The sequence below is a fragment of the Schistocerca gregaria genome, chromosome X (genome assembly GCF_023897955.1).
Source record: "Schistocerca gregaria isolate iqSchGreg1 chromosome X, iqSchGreg1.2, whole genome shotgun sequence".
Lineage (NCBI taxonomy): Eukaryota > Metazoa > Arthropoda > Insecta > Orthoptera > Acrididae > Schistocerca > Schistocerca gregaria.
In genome coordinates, this window is record NC_064931.1 from 517,764,466 (window position 1) to 517,785,215 (window position 20,750).

The window sequence follows — 20,750 nt, forward strand, 5'->3', positions numbered from 1 at the left end:
GAATAATAACATTTTTCTACTAATGTATGAAATAAAAACCTTTGTAGTGGGTCATACTCCATATTTAACAGCTTTGTGTTATTTAATTTGTTGCAAATTTTTAATCCCGTATACAATGGTGTCTAAGTGTGAAGTTTTAAATTATGAGAGGGAAGTTTGAAACTGTGTCTGTGATGAGTACTGTAATTGTGATTGAAATGAAAATTGTCAAGTTAGTTTTGATTTTTGTATATGAAAAGGAAAATTTTGTAGGTGTTCAGAGGGGAAATGGTTAGTATTTTTAATTTTTTAAATAATGGGTGACATGATGTTCTTTTTTGGACTAAACATATGTTTCTTATGATTCTCTTTTGAAGTGTAAGTAGTCTCAGGCTGTCTGTGTAGCTATGCTCTTTGAACCATTCCCAGTACCTACAGAAAATGAAGTGATCAGTAGTCAAAGTGTGAAAAGTGTTGTATTTATTAACAATGTATTGACATAAAAAAAACAGTTAAAATTGGTGTAATCTTATGAAATGTCAATTTGCAAACTTGATTTTCTTCAGACATTGCAAGCAATTTCATCTGTAAGCAATAAATGGTTGGTGGACGGCAAACAGAGTAGTATATATGTATATTTTCTTGTTTTTGACAATGCCACAATGTGCAGAACATAACTTGGAAGAAGTTTAATATCAGTAATGTTTTTTAGTCATTGAGAAACATCTATAAGTTGATATGACCTATGAAAGATAATCAGATATGTGCATGCTTTCTGTCTTCAAAATTTATTACAAAAGCATAAAGAGCTATAACAGATAAACAACTGGATAAGAGTGGTTTTTCTTTTGGGCCAATGCTTGTCTTTGGCTTGGCTGTCCCACTCACAAATAAAATACAATGTTTTTGTGTAGCCAGATTTTTAGCCAAGTAACATGGCAGCAACTTTCAAATCACCACATGTTGTCCAATAATGCTTTTCATAATTCATGTATTTCAACATAGCTTCAAGATTTTCATGCATATCTTTGTGGTGTACTGAACTGACACAAACAAATTTCCATCATGTAAAAGTACACCTTTTAGACTATGTTTTGGTGACTCAATAAACAACCTACACTGACTTAGATGATAAGTAATGTTAAGACAAATCAATAAACCCTTGATATCACAACAAAAAATTATATGGCCTTCTTCTTTAAAGAATTGTGCTAATTCAATTTCTCTCTTTCTGTACCAAGAGAATGACACTTGAAATAGGAGAAGACATTTTGCTTTCAGTTGCGAACCAAGCCATTTGGTGGCATCTTTTGTCAGATTTAGTTCATGAGTTAAATCATTTAGTTCATTTTGTCGAAATAGTTGTGGTGCAGAATCTTCTCCTGGCTCATTAACATCATCATTGTTGCATTCATTTTCTGAGCTTCTCTCCTGTAGCAAATCATCAAGAATAGCGGGCAGAATTGGAATATGGAGAGATTCATCATAATTAATGTTAAGACATTTTATATCCTTCTTACTTCTTGTGTTATGACTTTCATAAATAACAATCATAATCATGATTTTGCGACTCCCTCCAAACCATGGGAGCTGCAGAAGTCATTGATTTTCTCTTCCTATTTTTACATAGTATCAGTCCCTCAACATGCGTGCACCAAAGTATGCATAGCAGACATTTTACACAAAACTATTAATGTCCTTAGAAATTATGTCGATTCCACAAATGTAACACAATATGTTTTGGTTGTTCAAACAATTGTGGGAACTCATTTATGAGAAACTGCAAAACTACATTTAACAGTGCAAATATAACCTCAGGACACTATAGCATGTCAACAATGAACTAGTTTCCCACCTAACAGTGATTCCAGCCAACTACTCCATCTTTTTCAAGTCAGTGTCTTAGTTCCTGGAATCAATAAAGAAATAAGAATAGTCTTCACAAATATTTAAAGAGACTATTTGGTCCAGAAGGTTTCTATTATTCAGGAAAACATATTTCCAATAAATTGCAGCCATAAAAAGTTTAACTATGTATAAAGACCAGTGCAAGATGTGCTTAAAGGATTAATTGGTAACCATCTCCTTCTGTTTCACTGATGAATTTCTGAATAAAACTGGCTGATGTGTATATGTTATTTATAATGCCAAGTAATGTACTACTGTCCATCTTAGTGCAGTAATTTGATCAATCTATATACGTTTTGCAGCTGGTTTTCCCTTTGATGACTCATGTCTACAGTAGCCTACAATTATCATACACACCTCAGTGGATAGTAAATTTAAATGTATTGCAACAAGTTTGTTATTTACATTTTAAATGGAAAATGTGCTTAAGATTTTTTTTTACTTATTTCACGTCCATGAGGACCATTTCATTAGGGAACTGGGGAAGATACAACAGCAAATGCTCTTTTCTTTGTAAATATATTTTATGTATCCTACAACCTTGAGGACCTCCTCGCTCTGGATCTTTGGAACAAAAAGTACATCTAATCTAATCTTGCCCTTGTAAATACTGTAATATTTTACACTTCCCTAATTTAATGAAATTGGCTCTGATTGACTGTATGAAGTAATTTCTATAATCTACCAAAGGTGTGGTATGACACTACTGCTCCATCAAGATTTCTTCTTCATACATTATTTGATACTGCTGGTTATGTAGATTACTCATCTCTAAATGTGTTCACCTATTTTTGCGACACTATTTCATTTCATGAATAATCTTTTCAGCATCTGTCTTGGTGCACTTAAACATGCTGCAGTTATTGTCAATCTGCGTTATTTCAGATTTTATCTTTTTCTGGTCAGTAGGCCCAAGATATAAACATTGGAAGCAATTACATCACATTTTAATAATTTATCTCCATCCACTTTCCTCCTAAAAAATAAAGGACATTCTCTGAGGAAACTAAAAGCTAAGTGAGACAGTCATACAGTACCATATTTGTGAGTGTGCATAGCAGAACAGGAGTCGCCTATAGGAAAATCAGCACTGAGACTGTAGCAAAAGTTCAAAGGTCAGTTTTCAAACTTTCTAAGGGTTTGAGGCCTTCCTGCTTAGCCCTTGACTGATCTACTTTCCATAAGTTCATTCCTCTACATGTCAGAAAAATGTAGCTCTGTTCATGAAAGGTACCATATATCTGGCAGCACATAAGTTTTTCTTATTTGCTTGTAATTCATCTGGGATCATTTTCTCCTCAAAACATGATATCTGTTGTCTTATATAAGATTTTGTGTGTGATCTCAATCTGACATTTCATTTTAGGCGGAAAATGAAATGAATGACAAGATAAGAAGCCAAAGCACACCTGCTCTTACATAATGGTTTTGCATAGTGAAATTTTAACATGAATATGTGTCATTATAGCAGTTTCCTCAGATCTGAGAAGTTATATATATATACTGATTAACTCATAAACCTGCAGCTTACTGATTTCATATATCCACTGGTTAAAGTGCTTTTTGATTTAATGATTTAATGTTTAATTTATCTCAGAATTAATTCCAAAACAGTTTTACTCAATTTAATTTACAGTTGCACCTGTGATCAGCAATACGCCAACAAAAATTAGTGCAGTTGATGGTCAAATAGTAACATTAAATTGCAAGGCAGAGGGTATACCAAGCCCAGTAATTACATGGCTTAAGAATGAACAACCAATTACCCTCTACAAGAAAGATATAATTTTCCTCGATAATAACTCAACAGTGAGGTAAGCTTTCAGGTAAACAAATATATGTGCGGACTTCCATTTCTTTGTTAACACATTACAGGCCTCTTGATGGCAAATCCAGTATTTTGGTAGTAGTAGTAGTAGCAGTAGTAGTAGTAGTAGGAGGAGGAGGAGGAGGAGGAGGAGTAGCAGTAACTTTATTCATATTTTTACAAGTATATAGGACATGTCAAAGTATTTATAAGTTCAGATCAATTTAAAATAAGCTAATTTGTTTACACATATATTTACAGACGATTAGATTTACTCCTGGTATACACTACTTTTTTTTACAAATAACTTATTAAATAATGTAATGCTACACTGTTCACTCATATCTAATTATCAGTCACTGCACACACTATACACACATTGCTTCATAACACTTCACACACACACACACACACACACACACACACACACACACTGGTGATCTCTGGGCCATTTTCTGTACCACAACTTCCCATTTGCTATCCCGAAAAACTAGGTCAGCATCCATCATCCATCCATAATGAGTGAGATGTTGAGCTCAGAAAGAGGAAGAGGTGTTAGTATTGTGCTATGCATAGCTTGGGGGTATTTCTTGAACGGAGAAAAAAAGGAAGAAAAACATAAAGTGAAGGTGTTATGCAGAATTTTTTGTGTTTTATAATCATAGTTATTATAATTATTTATTTGTATAACATTTTTTTATCAAACCTCTACTCTTTTTTTATCTAAGTAATCCTTCAATGTATGAAATGTATTGCATAACAGGTACTTCGTAGCTGCCTTTTTAAATAAGTGTATTTTTGCAATTTTAAGACTACACCACTCTTTATGATGTCTTTGTAGGTGAAGAAACCTTGGGTTTTCAAAGTTGGTGTCTTTGCAAGTTCATAACTTTGTTTATCTGCAGCTGTCTGGTGCTAAAAAATTGGAAACTTGAGGAAAGAATGAGGTCATTTAGACTATACAAAAAGATTATTAGACTAATGGAGTGGGTGAACCAGTGATCATCATGCAGGCAGCTATTTAGGACAAATAAAATACTACATCTTCCATGTTTTTATGTATTATAAAATACTATTATTATGAAATAAAAATTAAACAGTAACAAGTCATTCATCGCCTATAATGAATCTGTACACAGTTACCACACGAGACAAGTAAATGCTGTGCATCTACAACAAAAAAATACAGAATTATTACAGAAAGGCAAACTCCATACTAGCTTCAAACTTTATAATGCATCACCCAAATCCACAAAAATAATAATGGATGGAAATAATTTCAAATCAGCCTTGAAGGATTATTGGGTCAAGAGTAACAGTGCACTAAGAGTATTTAGAAAAACAAAACTGTAGCATCAATTGATATTGTTTTTTAAAGTATATAGTTAATAACTAATCAAATAGTCTGTAATATTACTTGTGAATGCTAAAAAAAATTTCAAGAAAAATGTGTAGTAATTAAGGAACCATTCAATTTCTTTTGTATACTGTGCATTCCTAGGTTCAAAGGGCCAATAAGTAAAGCAAGTTTTATCTATATTTATTTGATTGCAATTTCATTTAGAGACCATCAGCTACTCAGAAATTTCTGAAAGTTTCCTTTGGTAACTACTCTATGTTCGTTATCTTTTCCAGATTCCTTGCTAACAATTTTGATTCTGGTTCATACAAATGTGTCGCTAGGAATATAGCTGGACTGAGTTCTAAAGAAATTAAGCTATCAGTATTTGGTAAGTTACATATTTCATTTCACAGTATGCTGAGAGACGTTGTAATAAAGTCAGTAAATGGTACAATGCATAGTTTCTCTTACCAAATAGCATAGAAATCTTACTCAGGTGTATTCTCTAATGATAGTAAAAGGTGGCTACACACAGAATGTAAGTAAAATAGATATATTACTTTTATCGAATGTGTAGGGCATTATAAAATCATGTTTAATGATGTTATAAATGTATCAAAAGAAATGTCAAATAGTGACTCAGCATAAAAATAAAGCAAAGGTAGTACACAGCAGGGTTAAATCTGAATTGGATGTTTCTGTCTGTAACCATAACATTTCTAATATTAAGCCTGAAAATAACAACACCAGATCAAGCAAAAATATTTCAGTGCTTCAATTACTTTTTCATAAATGTTGTGAAATCTGATTTCAGTGTAGCAGATTACCAGAAAAAAAAGAAATCTGTGTGGGTTTGATACAAATTTTAGTTGCCTTCAAAAGTTTAGAAATGTTTTGCAGTGGCATAGAAAATATTATATATACCAAGAAAGGTAATTAAATCTGTGCATAAAATATAGATCATCCACTGGCTGCATCATTTCCACAATATACACCTTCCAGGCATATTAGAGTGAGAACCTGTCGAAAGTCTCAATAATCATCTTTTGGAGCATGGACCACTGTGAGAATGACAAGAAGAGAGCCATTGAGACTCTGGCAGGTATCAATGGGAATGTGAAGCAATGCCTACTTCAGTGCCATGGTTGGCTGTGCTAGGTTTCTCAGTTGAGGATCTTTGGCATGAACATACCAATCTAGGTGGTCCCATAGATTCTTAATTGGGTTTAAATGTGGGAAGGTTGGTGGCCTGTGGCATACAGTAAACTAATGCTGGTTCTCTTTGAACAATACACATACTCTGTGAGCTGTGTGAAATGTTGTATTGTCCTGCTGGTAGTTGTCATTGTGCCTAGGAAAAACATGTAGTGATGGACAAGGTCTCCAAAGATAGATGCATACTTCTATTGATCCACTGTGCCTTCCAGAATGATGGGATCACCCAGGGAATGCCACAAAAACATTTCCCAGACCATAACACTCTGTCCTCAGGCCTGGAACCTTCCGACAATTGTTGCAGGATGATTGGTTTCTGACATTTCACACTGTACACTCCAAAAGTCATCTTTCATGTGAAAAGGCCACCTGCTGCCACTCAGTCGATGACCAGTTGCAGTATTGGTCTGAAAATTCCAGTCTTTATCACCATGAACAGCAGTCAGCATATGTGCATGAAGCAGGTACCTGCTGTGGAGGTACATATGTTCTCTGAATGGTTATTGAGGATATGCTGTTGGTAGCCCCTTGGTTTATCTGGTTGGCCAGTTGCTCAACAGTTGCACATTTATTCAACTGTACACATCTCCACAGCCATTCCAAAGCATGAGGTTATTTTGCACAACCAGTTAGGCTTCTTCCAAGAAAAATTCACTATAGGGACTGTAAGTGACATTGTTGACATGATATGTGCTTCTCAAGACAAAAATAGAAAAGTGAGGTGTCATATGATCTCACTAAGACATTCAACTCAGTAAACAACTTGTTACCAATCCATGAAATAAAATAAACAATAAGGACATTGCTCTGTAGCATATTGCTTCATATCTACCTCACAGAAGACAGAGTGTAATTATCTCCTCATCGGCAGCAAATTATTCTTCAGAACAGAAAACAGCAACACAGAGTGTCTGTCATGTCTCTGTATTCACTCCTATTTTCTTTTGTTCTCTGGTAATGACTTTTTCATTGATGTTTATGTGTGTTCAGTTCTTTTCCCTGATGATACATCTGTTTTAATTGAGAATCACAAAGCAAGAAAAGTCTGTGAGTGCATCATTAGTATTCTAGATACCTTTGAAACCTAGTTCCAACTAAACAAACTTACTCTGAACATCTAAAAAATCCTTGTGTTACAATTAACCTTTAAACTCCAGAAGACAACTGTAAACATTAAAAATTGGGTTGGTCAAAAAGGGACCATGAAGGAAGTTTTTGAACAATTGAAAATTGTTAGCTTTTCCAGCCATTTAGATTTTTGAGTGCATATGCTAATTGAAGTCTCAGCATTATTAAACAAAGTCTTCATAAGTATGAAACACGAAACAAAGATAGAAAGTTTACAATATGAACCTTAACTTTTATCCAAGGCTTTGCCTCAAAAGTGCAAGAGGATTTCACAACTATATTGCTAAAAAAAAGATCTTACAATCAACAGCATCTATAGCATTGGTGATTTTTATGAAATGTTAGCTTTAAATTAAATGTAAGTCAAGAAATTGTTTGCAGTTATTTCCCAGTGATAGAAGATGTAATGGTATCAGTGATTATTTTCTGAATGCTCTGTATAGAGATGGTAAATAAATACAATGCAGTAAGAACAAGAGACAGTTTACAACGTTTGCAATGGAATAAAGTTATATACTGTGCAAACATGTAATAAAGAAAATAATGAAAACTGCCTGTAGATATTTGTGTTTAGCTAGACTATGTGTGTGGTACTTACATGTATTTAAACTTTATGCATTTGCGTATATTTAATTAGTGAACACATTCAAATTACATCCATTCATTTCATATTGCATACAAGTGGAGAAATAAATAAATAAACCAGGTTCTCCTTGATGTATAGGTCAGGCAATTTTTGGGCTCTAATCCATACCAGTGATTTAGAACATCCTACTTCAGGATATGATTGATTATTTTCAGCACAGAGTCGAATGATATGGCAATGTTGATTAATGCCTTGGAACTCAGTAGCACATTATAAATAGCAATGCATATGATTAGTATGATAGAAGAGCTGAAACCAGTGAGAAACGTCTTGCACCTGACATTTGTAATAGTGGGCTAGCAGGTCTGCCAGTTTGGCAGTACTGGGTAAAGAGGGATCATGATGGGAAGAAAGATTTTACAATAGTCAAGAACTTTGGAGTCACACAATGCAAAAATGTGATTACAGCATTTATTGACACTCCAGGTTTGAACTGTCACAAAACAATGTTTCAAATGTGGTATAAAATCCAGAATGAATCATGCACTCTGCAGGGGAGTGTGAACTATCTTCCAGGACTACTAGTGCCAAAAGGTATGCAAATCTTCCAGAAGTTTGGAAGGTAGGAGAGAGGTACTGACAGAAATAAACTGTGAGGGCTGATCATGAGTCATGGCTGGATAGCTCACATGGCAAGAGCATTGCCCATGGAAAGCAAAGTTTCAACTTTGAGTCATGGACTGCTTATAACTTTAATCTAACAGGAAGTTACATAGACTGTAGTTTTCCTATATTCACAGATGCTGTTGAATTGTGGCAATAGGAAAAACTCAATCAGACATAAGTATGAGGACAACAGTGAGAGGTGCTATGTTATTTTATGAGTTATTGGTGTTATTATTGCTTTTGTTGTTGTTGATGGTGGTGGTGGTGGTGTTGGTGGTTGGTTTGGTGGTGGTGTTGGCAGTGGCAGTGGTGCTGAAAGAATTGTTGTGAAGCTTTCAAGAGTTCTATTTACAATCAAGTTCATAGTTTGAAAAATGTAATTAATCCTGCCAGAATCTGCTGTCTTCACCATACTGGAATCTAAATAATACAACTAAATAATGAAAGAAGAAAATATCTGAACCCCACTGCCTAAGAACAACCTCAGTACTTCAACTTCAACAAATTGAGAAGTCTGATCATGCAGAACACAATTTATCACAATGACCAAAATAAACACATATGGAGACACTGTGTGTGAGAGAAAGAGAGAGAGAGAGAGAGAGAGAGAGAGATATGGTTAAAGAGGCTGATGATGCAGAACACAATTTATAACAGTAATCTCAATAAACACATGTGGAGATGCTGTGTGTGTGAGAAAGACAGACAGACAGACAGACAGACAGTAGGCACATAGCAACTTTGACATGGGCTGAATAATGAATTAGTGTAACACATGTTGTTGTGGCTGGCAACATGACATCATCTTTCTGACTGTGAGGAAACTCACTGATTGCCAAAATTGATGATCCTATGCATTTTTATTGGCTGCAAAGGAGCTATTGTAGATGTTAAGCAAACTAATTATTACTAATTTCTACTGTTACGAACTGCTGGATTTTTATATAAATGGATAGTGAACGTGACTGTTTTTATACAACTGTCTAGAGCACTCATTTAATTGCAGGGAGCCAGTGGTGTGTGCTGATTTGAAATTTTGGGGATTAAAACAGTCTGTCCGACTGTGATTCAGATTTGGAACCTTTTCCCCTTTGTAGGGAAATGGTCTGCCCACTGAGCTACCCAAGCACATTTCAAAACTGGTTCCCACAGCTTCACTTCTAATATAATCTCTCCGCTGTTGCAAGGTATGCAGGTGCGCTTCACTTAAGTTTTGAAGGTAGGAGAGAGATACTAGTGGATATGAAGCTGTGATGGAGGCTCACAAGTCATACCTAGATAGCTCAGTCACCAGAAGATTTTCCCATGAAATGCAAAGGTTGCAGGTTAGAGTCATGATCCAGCACACACTTATAATCTGCCAAGAAGATTCAAACCTGGTTTTGCTTTGTTTTTTCTATATCATGTGCATTGGTAACTTGAAAGATCTAGATTAGAGTAAATTTTATATCTTTTGCCAATTAAGTAAGGTAAATTGTGCATTTCAGATATTTGTCTCACTATGTCTAAGATTAACATTCCATTAGTTTATTCTTGTTTTGTGGAAATAATCTTGAAACTGTGTTTTATATTTGCAGTTTTAAAATTGAAGTAGGAAATTAGAAGAGTTAACAAGTCACTAGCTGAGAATATTTTTCAGTCTATATCATTTTACTTATCTGATTTCAGTGCCTCCAAAGATCCATCCACCTTCTGAAGAACTCATTCATTCATCGCTGGGCCAAGTAATAGTTCTAAACTGCCATGTAACAGGATCACCAGAGCCAACCGTCATTTGGAGAAAAAATGAGGATCTCATTTACAACGCCACAAATCTAAGGTAATACTCTCCAGTCATTTCTTCATTTTTGAAACTCTTTCAGTTAAATCTGTTATTCAGTGTAGCATCATACTTGCAGACTGATATTTTGTTATGCTTCTCATTTATTATTATGAATTAAAGTTGAATGCAGGGAAATGTTTTCTTCTGAACATAATATGTGACATTTATCTTCATGCATTTCCAATAGTAGTTGCTTGGATGGATTCCACAACTATATAAGCCACTTTTTAGGAAGAAGATGGACTGAACAGCTATAGTTTTCCTTTGAGCTTTATTCACTTACCAGTTTTGGAACTTTGCCAGTACTGTATGATATGCCCCATTGACTTAATATGATCTATATAAGAGCAACCACTGTGAATTTCATGGCGGGAGCGGAGCAACAAATGCAGAGACATTGAGAGAGAGAGAGAGAGAGAAAGAGAGAGAGAGAGAGAGAAAGAGAGAGAGAGAGAGAGAGAGAGAGAGGTACTTAGCTATGATGTGACTGTAACTACATCATGGTTGAGCACTGACCACAGCATGGAGTGTTTTCTTCCTTTCTTTTCTTCTTCTTCCTTTTTTCCCCAGGAATTTATACAAGTGGTCTTTTGATACAATATTAATCTGATATGCAGCACTGAGAATAGAAATATAAGTGTCCAAAACCAGTCAACAATAGAAGTTTGAAGAAAAATTGTAGCCTTTCAGTAAATCTTCTTCCTCTAAACAAAAATAAGAACATTTGAGACCTACTACAAAACAGTTGAGCAGCAGATTGTAGAAATTTCTGACAAATAAGCAGTCTTTCATTCATACCATGCAAAATTAAAATAAATTCATGAGCAATTAAATGAGAAACAAGGGTTGTGTTACTACAAAGGATGAAATAATTTAGTGTGTAATCTTCATTCATACTTTCACACATGTGAGATACTCATGCCATCAGAATTTTCACTAGCTGTCAGCAACCACAATTGATTTCAGAATGCTAAAATGTGCTGTGTCACTGCATTTGATTGCAGCGATATCATAAGTGACTGGCCTTCGGATAATCCATTTCCAAGGTCATGCTTGCACTGGTCATTTCCCATGCTACCATGTCAAGAGTGTACTGTGAACACTTTATTTGAGGATAACTGCCATATCCAGAACTTCCATGGACAATCACATCTAGACAATGTAAATACTATAAGGGCCAAAATTTATGGTGAACAAAATAAAGTTACATATAACAAATGGAGCAGTTTTTCATTAATTAATCTAGATGAATGGTCTTGTTAGTCTGTCTCAGATTTTTACAATTGAAAGATGGACCACAGTGCTATAAGCCTCTTGTCTGTTACATATTAGAATACAATAACTGGTTGGCAGCCATAGCATCCAGTATCATCTCCTTGCTATGGGGCATAAAAATTACAGCCCACTCTTGTACCTATACTCACCAGTCTTCTCATGACAAACAGATTAGGATAGGGACCAGAAAGCTGTCTCTGGACAGTCAAAGCATGGGAAAAGGATGCCTCGATATATGTTGTTACAAGTCAGTGACTGGGTATGAGGGTATTGAAAACCACTTGAGGTGTTGTACCCCATTTACCATCAGAGCACTATTAATGGTGCTCTCTGGTGTGGAATGTTTACATAGGGTGAAAGGGGTCCCTGGTATTGCTTTAATTGTGTCACTATGGTAAATGGTACAGGAACGTACTGTCTGATTATATGCCTCTGTTTATCTGTCTGCATTTCCCACTACCCCATTACTTTTGAATAGTGTCATATTGGTAGAGAAACATTCCTTTAACATACAATCTTCCCACAGTAACTTTAAACTCAATTATAATTAGCACATCTGCAGATCACAATCAGGAGGTATGTATATGGCTTGAATCCAGCTCCAAGTTTTGTCTGCAACTTCTATGTGGCAGTTGTATAGTCAGGGATCTACATCTACACTCCACAAACCACCATAGGGTATGCAGTAGAGGGTACTTTTTGTACCACTACCTTGTTCTCCCTTTCTGTTCCACATACAAATGGTGTGTGGGAAGAATGATTGTCAGCAAACCTCTGTATTAGCTCTATTTTTTCCATTGTGAGCATTTTCAAAGAACTATACAGGAGGATGTAATATGTTGCCTATAGCGTCTTGGGATGTACTCTCATAACACTCTTGTACTGACTAAATGATCCTGTGGCAAAATTTGTCAGTCTTCATTGGATCTTTTCTGTCTCTTGTTTAATCCAACCTGGTATGGGTCCCATACTGATGAGCATTATTCTGTAATTGCTCGAACAATTATTTGTAAGCCACTTCTCTCATGGATGAATTACAATTATTTATTCTTTGGACTACCACTAGGATGAGTAACCATACGGTCTGCTGAACACTGTTGGCAAGCAGGTTGTACTCAGCCATTGTGGGGCAAACTAATGAACTACTTGATTGAGAAGTAGCAGTTCCAATCTTGTAAACTAACATACGGCCAGGAGAGCAGTGTGCTGACCACATGCCCCTCCATATTCAAATCCAGTGATGCCCTTGGCTAAGGATGACATGGTGGCTGATCAGTTCTGGTAGGCCTTCATGACCTGTTGAGGCAGAGTTAAGGTCTCTCTTTTTTTTTTTGTTAGACATGTGCAGCATTCCTTTTGAATTGATGACATATTTTAAACTTCCTGTCATAAATTTCTGACAACAATTTCAAACAATAAAAATACACTCTCTTTATTACTGGCACTTATAAATGATAGAATAATATTGGTACAAATGAAAGTATTCTACTCCTGTGAAAGTAATTCCTTAATACTATAAAGGCATTTATTGGTAAGAAACTCCTTCAAGGCTGTTTCAAAGTATCTTCCACTTTAATTCATTTTTAAGTGTTATAAAATCTGACCCCCTTGTAACATGGGCTGTTGTCTTCAGTCTTTGCACAGAATCTTTACTGCCCTTAAAAAAATGAATGCCATAATTGTATGAATATTACATGCCCATATTTCAATTCCATATGTGAGCTGAGGATACACTAAAGCATAGTAGAGCATAGTTATTTCCTCGTAATTCAGAATTTGTGACATTGTCTTCATTGTGTAAATTGATTTCCATAATTTTTTGGCATAAAGATCAATGTGATATTCACAGGAGAGTTGTCTGTCTAACATTATGTCAAAAAAGGCTGTTGTATCATCAAGTTTTGTTTCTATACCACCATCAGACACTATGTTCCACTGGACTCCATTAGGTTGGTAATGTATATGAAAGTCAATTGGACTTGTTTTACTAAGATTTAAGCTTAAACAAAAATCTTGGAAGTAGTTCCCCAGCCAAATAAGACACCAGAACAATTCAAGGCCAGATCATTCTCACTGGGTCTCAATAGTTACTAACTGTCATGTCATCTGCTTAATTAAATATCATGTTATTGTGCACTGTGTGTAGACAGTTAATATATAATATGAGCAATAAAGACCCCAAAACTGACCCTTGCAGCACAACACAGTTTAATATAACTGGACTTGAGCTTCTTAATATTATACACTTTGTGCGTGACTTGTTTAACCTGATGTCTGTCTTGTAGACATGATTGTAAGAGACTTTTAGCTATTCCTCTGATCCTATAAGTTTCCTGTTCATCATGTAGCAGCCCACAAGATACTGTGCCAGATGCTTGTGACAGATCTAGGAATAAAATAGGTAACCTTTCTTTCTCATCTAATTTCATTAATATTGTATGCACTAGATATCATATGTCAGTTGATGTTGTTTAGCCTATCGAAAAACCATTTTGGGTTTCTTGTAACACTTTTCCCATGTCAGGAAAGTTTTCTAATTTCAGGGCAATCATTTTCTATAGTACTTCATTGAAGTTTTGAATTAAATGGATTGGTTGGTCATTTTTGGTTTTGTTGGTGCTAACTTTTTGTACCATGACATGAGTATTGTGAATTCTAATTCATATGGAAGCACACCTTCATTTAATCTTGTATAGCACAGATGAACCAGAACATGACTGATTGAATGTTTGCATCTTTTTAAAATAATGGAGGAAATTTGATCCGACCCAGTAGAGATTTCATTCTGTGTTTTATATATGACTCTCTCTGTTTCAGATGTATTTGTCATAAATATTCACTGAATTTTGTACCAGTTAAAGTGTTCTGTGATCACTAGAACCAGCCACACATATTACTAAATGCAACCTCCATATCTCTCCACATGCTACTTCAGATGTTTTAGAATATTGATAAATTTTGTGAGTGACTTGTATGCACCTTTGAAGTTTGTGGTCTCTTGATGACTATCAACATTATTTCATGACAGTTAATATTACAATCTGTGTAGCTAGGTATGTCTTCAGATATTTCTGTGTGTGTAATTAAAAATAGTTGTTCTGCTGGATAGTCATATCTGTAATGTTGCTACATCCTCACCTCAGGGTGTATCATAGCCACACCACTGAATTACACACAGTCTAGCTTTTGTACCCAGTTAATGTTGATGGAGAGTAGCAGTTGGCAGAGCCAAAACTCTCGCGAGCCAGTGATAATCTTTCTATTGCTAAATTATCAGCAGTGATGAATGCTTCATGTGCAATCAGGATTGAGTATTGCCTTAAATTTGTGAGACTGACTCTGGAAACAACCATATGCATTGCAGTATGTTGTAACAACTACAGTACAAATAGAAAGAATGCCTCCTGCCTTGTTTGAATAAAAGCTGTTTTACTTGAGACTTTCCCAACTCAAGAAGGGAAATAATCTTGGCTAGCCTTTACAACATAGAGAATGTCCACAAAGTTATGAGTAGTTATTATACTGGTTGTCTTACAAGCTTTGTAAGGAAGACCCTAAAGTACATGATCCTCAAACAGCACCTGACCACTGTCTTAAAATTCAGAAAGTTCTCAGTCACTTCCAGTGTCAGTTTCATGTTATATCCCTGTAAGCAGCAATACCAGAGAATGTGTCACACAGGCATCTTATGCGTATTCCATTCAGTTGTGAGCAGACATTTGGATACTGATGGAGTCTACACTCTAAAAGCTGAGCATGCAGTGGGATCTTCCTAGATTCATATTGTACTTCTTTTCTATAACTTTTTTTAATATCATGCCTATTGTCCATCCAGTATAATATCAATACATGACACTAAACTGTAATTCTTCAAGTTCAGGAATACAGCAACAGCTACCATTTGTCTTTGTGCTAGTGTGTTGGTATGTCATGTTAGATCGAAGGCAGATGTTTTGCGGTGCCTTAAGTATCATTAGTATTAGTGTCAAATCCTACACAGCACAGCAGATAATGTTTATATTTTGACTTGCCAGTTGGACTAGAACATCACCAACTCAAAAGATGTTGACAACGTATTGTTGTCTTTATTGAGTAGTGATTCTTTGAATAGCCATTTGTCATTTAGAAAACTAGTCAGTGTTCACAGACAAGAAGGGGAATGTGGCATGGAATACATGATGTAGTTTAGTGGTAGGAACCATAAAATTCACAATAGCAACATAATCACAATGATTTCTGTTGTGAATCTTATTCATACTGGGACTATTTTAACTTCAAAAGACTGGGTCACTTTCCTAATTTTGGTAAAACATATGGTGTTATTTTCATTTATTATGTGATATGTGATTTATTCATCTCATTATGTACAATATTCAAATCATTTGATTTGATGTACTGGAGACATAACAAGGTTTACAAAAAGAAACTTTTTTTCTCTTTTTTTAAGAGAAGTACAAAAGTTTCCATTATATTTTACATTTCTAAGTTACAGCTACACAAGTACATACAGTAATACATGTAATAAAATCCCTGTATTCAGTCTGTGAAGCTGTCCTCAATGAATTCTTCGACAGAATAATAACACTTTTCCACCAGAAGAGTAAAGAGCAATCTTTTCAGTGAACCAAGCTCCATCTCAAATATATTATTGCCTTTTATTTTATTGAAAATTTTAAACCCATATACTTTGGCAATTGATCATAAAGTTGAAAACTATGTGTTGGAAGTTTGAAATTATCTCTTTGGTGGGTTCTGTAATTGTGGTCAAAATGGAAAGTGTCCAGTGTATGTTGATTTTTATATAAGAACACCACCACCTCATTTACGTAAAGTGAGGGGGTTGATAGTATTTTTAATTTTTTTACAGTGGTTGACAGGATTCCCATTTTTTTGCAACACACATGTTTCTAATTACTTTCTTTTGTAATACTAGGAGCCTAGTGGCATTTGCTGAATTTCCCCATAAGATTATGCCATAACAAATAACGGACTCAAAGTAGGAGTGATAAACTATCTTTCTGGTATCCATGTTTGTGGCACCTGACAAAATGCACATTACAAATGCCAAGCTGTTCTGTTTATTTGCTAAGTAATCTATGTGTACCTTCCAATTTAAATTTTTATCAAGATTTAGACCTAAAAACTTCACATGATTTGCTTCTGTGATATCCTGATCATTGAAAGTTATCTTTATTTCAGACTTTTCTACTGATTTAGCTTCAAATTGCATCATTTTGGTTTTAGTTACATTTAGTTTTAGTCTGTTTTGATGGAACGAAGATTCGAGTTTTTCTAAAGCATTTTTAGCTTTTTCTGGAATACTTTCAGATACCTCATTTTCAATTAGGACTGATGTATCATCAGCAAATAAGACTGAATGAGCATCAATAGCAAGTGATAGGCCATTTATGTGAAAAAGAAACAGATAGGAGCCCAATATCAAACATTTAGGGACTTCTTGGGGAACTGCTTTCCAGTCTGAGGAATAATTGGTTCCATTTCAAGGTAAAATTTCTCTTTGTTTCCTATCGGACAGGTAAGAGCTAAACCATTTTAAAGCAGTGTCCCCGATTCGAGACATCTGTAATTTGTGGAGTAGTAATGCATCATTCACTGAATCAAAAGCCTTAGTTAGATCACAGAATATTCCTGTTTATGTCATTTGCTGTGAGAAATTTATTAATTTGTTTTGCTGCAATCTTTTCAAACACTTGTAGAGAAGACCAGCAAAAGAGAGATAGGGCAGAAATTCTCCATATCTTCTTTCAATCCTTTTTTGAATAGAGGTTTGATCTCAGCATATTTCAATAAATTCGAAAGATTAATTTATAGTAATTGACAGTGGTTTTGAAATAATATCGTACACACACTTGATTATAGATGTGGTTATTTCATCCCACCCATGTGAGGTTTTGTTTTTAGAGACAATATTTCCTTTTCCACATCCATTTGGGTGATTTTCTCAAATTGTTTAAAAGATGTGTTCTGGCTGTTTTCCAAGTTTGTGATGCCTTGATAGAATGCCATATCCACATCTGATCTTACTACATTTAGGAAGAATTCATTGAAGCAACTTGACACCTGAACAGGGTTTACTATAATTTCACTTTCTTGTCTAATTGTCAAAATCTCATGAATCTTTAGTATGGCTCCTAATTCAGACTGAACAACTGACCAAACTGTTTTTGTCTTATTTCTGTGTTCTCGTATGAAAATATAGATCTCTGTTTGATTTTAACTCATTGTGGAGCTTTCTCTTCCTGGCACTAGAAATGTTTAATCTTGTTGTAATCTATTTAAGTTTACCATTTACTTTCTTTTGCTTAGAGCTACGAGGAAGTGATAGATTAAATACCTCTAAGAAATGATTTAAGAATTTGTCATAGTTTATTGAGCTTAAACTATTGTGGTCTACAGACCAGCACATTATACTTAGTTTACTGCAGAATAAATACATTTTACTTTTACTGTGATCCTTTTTTATATACACTTCTGGAGGCTTTAGGTTATTTGCTTTTGGGAGCTCAATAAACAGAGCTGAGTGATCTGAAATAGTCTAAGCAGTGTTTGTGCTTATTTCCGTTGTCAAATTTGTTGTTGGTAATAATATTATCAATGTGGGTCACTGATCTGCTTTTTTTCCTAGTGCCTTCAGAAAAGTTTAGCTTGAAACCAGATTTCTGAATTAAGTCATGAAATTTTGTGGAATCATTGATTTCAGTTAAGACATTTAAGTTGAAGTCTGCTGCTATAACAACTTGTTTCTTACTTTCTTTCTGGAGATTTTCTAGGAGGCATTGGAATTTGGCTAAGAACACTTTTGTTACCGCACATCCAGGAATTCTGTAGATTGCTATAACCAGTGTGTTCAGATCACTTAGTTCTACAGAGCAACTTTCCAACATGCTCGCTTCATTTAAATAATTAAAACTGTGTCTTATTTTATAACTTACAGAAGAACTGACAAGAATGCAGGAACCTCCATGAGATTTGCTAATTCTACAAAAGCTAGAAGCTACCTTAAAATTATTAATAATGTTTAATACTTTTATACAATCTTCTGTTAACGAGTCAGTGTTCATTTAGGCAGATTATTTTAATATATATCGATTCTGAAAGCAGAATTTTTAGTTCGTCGATTTTTGAGTATTTACAGTTTGGTAATTCTGCCCCTAAGCCATTTATATTCCAGTGTATCAATAGATCACTTTTGTTTTTGGTTATTTCACATGAATCCTTTGTTGGGTACCTAAACTTTTTATTTTCAGTTTGAGTCTTTTCTTTCATCACCCCTATCAGAATGAATTAGTTTCCCTTGTTCATTAGGATTTTATACACATCTATGAGCATATTACTAAGGTTCACAGAGCCTAATCTATTCAAGTGCAGGCCATCTTTTCCCAGACACTTAACATTTAAGAACTTCTTTGGGTCAATGAATACTGCACCAAATCTGTTGCACTGTTCCCTAATGCTGGTATTTATCCTGTTGATGTCAGGATCTTCAGTGAATAATTCCACTAATTATCAGCCTGGATGTTGGGTATACAGTTTTTGCTGATCTAATCAGTTTTCATGTTTCATTCATGATTTCTTCCTCACTGTTGCTGCGGATGGAGTTTGTTCCGACATGGATTAAGACACCTCTGTAATTGTCGGTACTTAAAGTTTTGTTACCAGTTTTGGCCGTGTGTCTTTTCATGCACAATACATTCTTAAAATGTTTGTTGAGTTGATGCGATCAAATTCCAGGTCGAACATTGATCTTACACTCTGGGGCAATAACATTATTAATACAGAATCACCTATAAACAGAAAATCGTTTTTGTCATCTTCTTTGTTCATTGCACTTTTACATTTGTCCTTCTTATTATAGGAGACTGTTATCCATTTATACTTATCACTTGTTTCACTGACAGAGTTCTCTGTGGTATTATTCACCGTATTACACATAAGTGGATTTTTGCCACTTTGTTCAGTAATGTGTTGGTTTCTACACACAGGATTTTCTCTCAGTAACTAGTTCAGAATTTTCTTGTTTCAGTGCTAAAATTTCTGCCTTCCGCACTTCCATGTCACTTTGCAGCAGTTTAATAATTTCTTATTTTGAGTTCACAGTACTTAGGAGTTCAGCCATCTCAGTACATAAACAATGTGGACATGACCATGGAAAATCATCTTTTATGAGTTTTAAATTCACTTTCGCAAATTTTTCATGAAGCCATTAGTTACATTTCACACAAAAGATGCCTTTCATGATGTGTTTCGAACATTCGTTACACGATGAACTATTTTATTTAACCTTTTTTGGGGATTGAGATGTGTTACAGCCCTTCAGATAAACTGATAAGATTATTTTGACACTATTTTTTCTTTTTCAAGGTACAAATAGAAATGTGCATCTTAGTGACACTGTGAGGGACTTGCGACCACATTTATTGGACATCAGGTGTAACAGATGGCAGCTGCGACTTTTAAAAGTCCCATTGAAGCACAACAAGGTTAATGAATCTCTGGACAGTGGTATCTTAATGATCACGACTGCCTTCGTGAGTGATATGCAATAATGATCAAGACATTTGAGACATGTTTTCGGAGATGTGTGTTTCAAACTGCCATTAAGCAATTATGATTTGCGTTTGTCATAGCTTACACAAACTACTGCCTATACTAGGATGATTCCTACAGCAGTAAGGCCATGGCTGAATTAATTGTCCAACTTAGCTAGTCGTCCTTCTCTAATTTCAAGAATATCAACAGAATTTTAAAGTCCAGTGTTTCTCATGATAAAAAAAAATGGCTCTAAGCACTAGGGGACTTAACAGCTGAGGTCAGCAGTCCCCTAGACTTAGAACTATTTAAACCTAACTAACCGTAAGTAAATCACACACATCCATGCCCGATGCAGGATTCGAACCTGCGACCATAGAAGCAGCATGGTTCTGGACTGAAGTGCCTAGAACCGCTTGACCCTAGTGGCTGGCTTCTCATGAACAACCTTCAAGTTGACATATAGTTAATA

At 35.1% G+C, this 20,750-nt stretch overlaps 1 protein-coding gene across 1 annotated transcript in view; it reads left to right on the forward strand.

Annotated features, from left to right (window-relative positions):
* The window catches only part of LOC126298209 (hemicentin-1-like), a 748,827-nt gene that overhangs the window by 360,333 nt on the left and 367,744 nt on the right, over positions 1-20,750 (forward strand). The window contains exons 24-26 of the mRNA XM_049989513.1: positions 3,524-3,701; positions 5,330-5,424; positions 10,300-10,450. Coding sequence (XP_049845470.1) covers positions 3,524-3,701; positions 5,330-5,424; positions 10,300-10,450 — 424 coding nt within the window. The remainder of the gene's footprint in view (positions 1-3,523; positions 3,702-5,329; positions 5,425-10,299; positions 10,451-20,750) is intronic.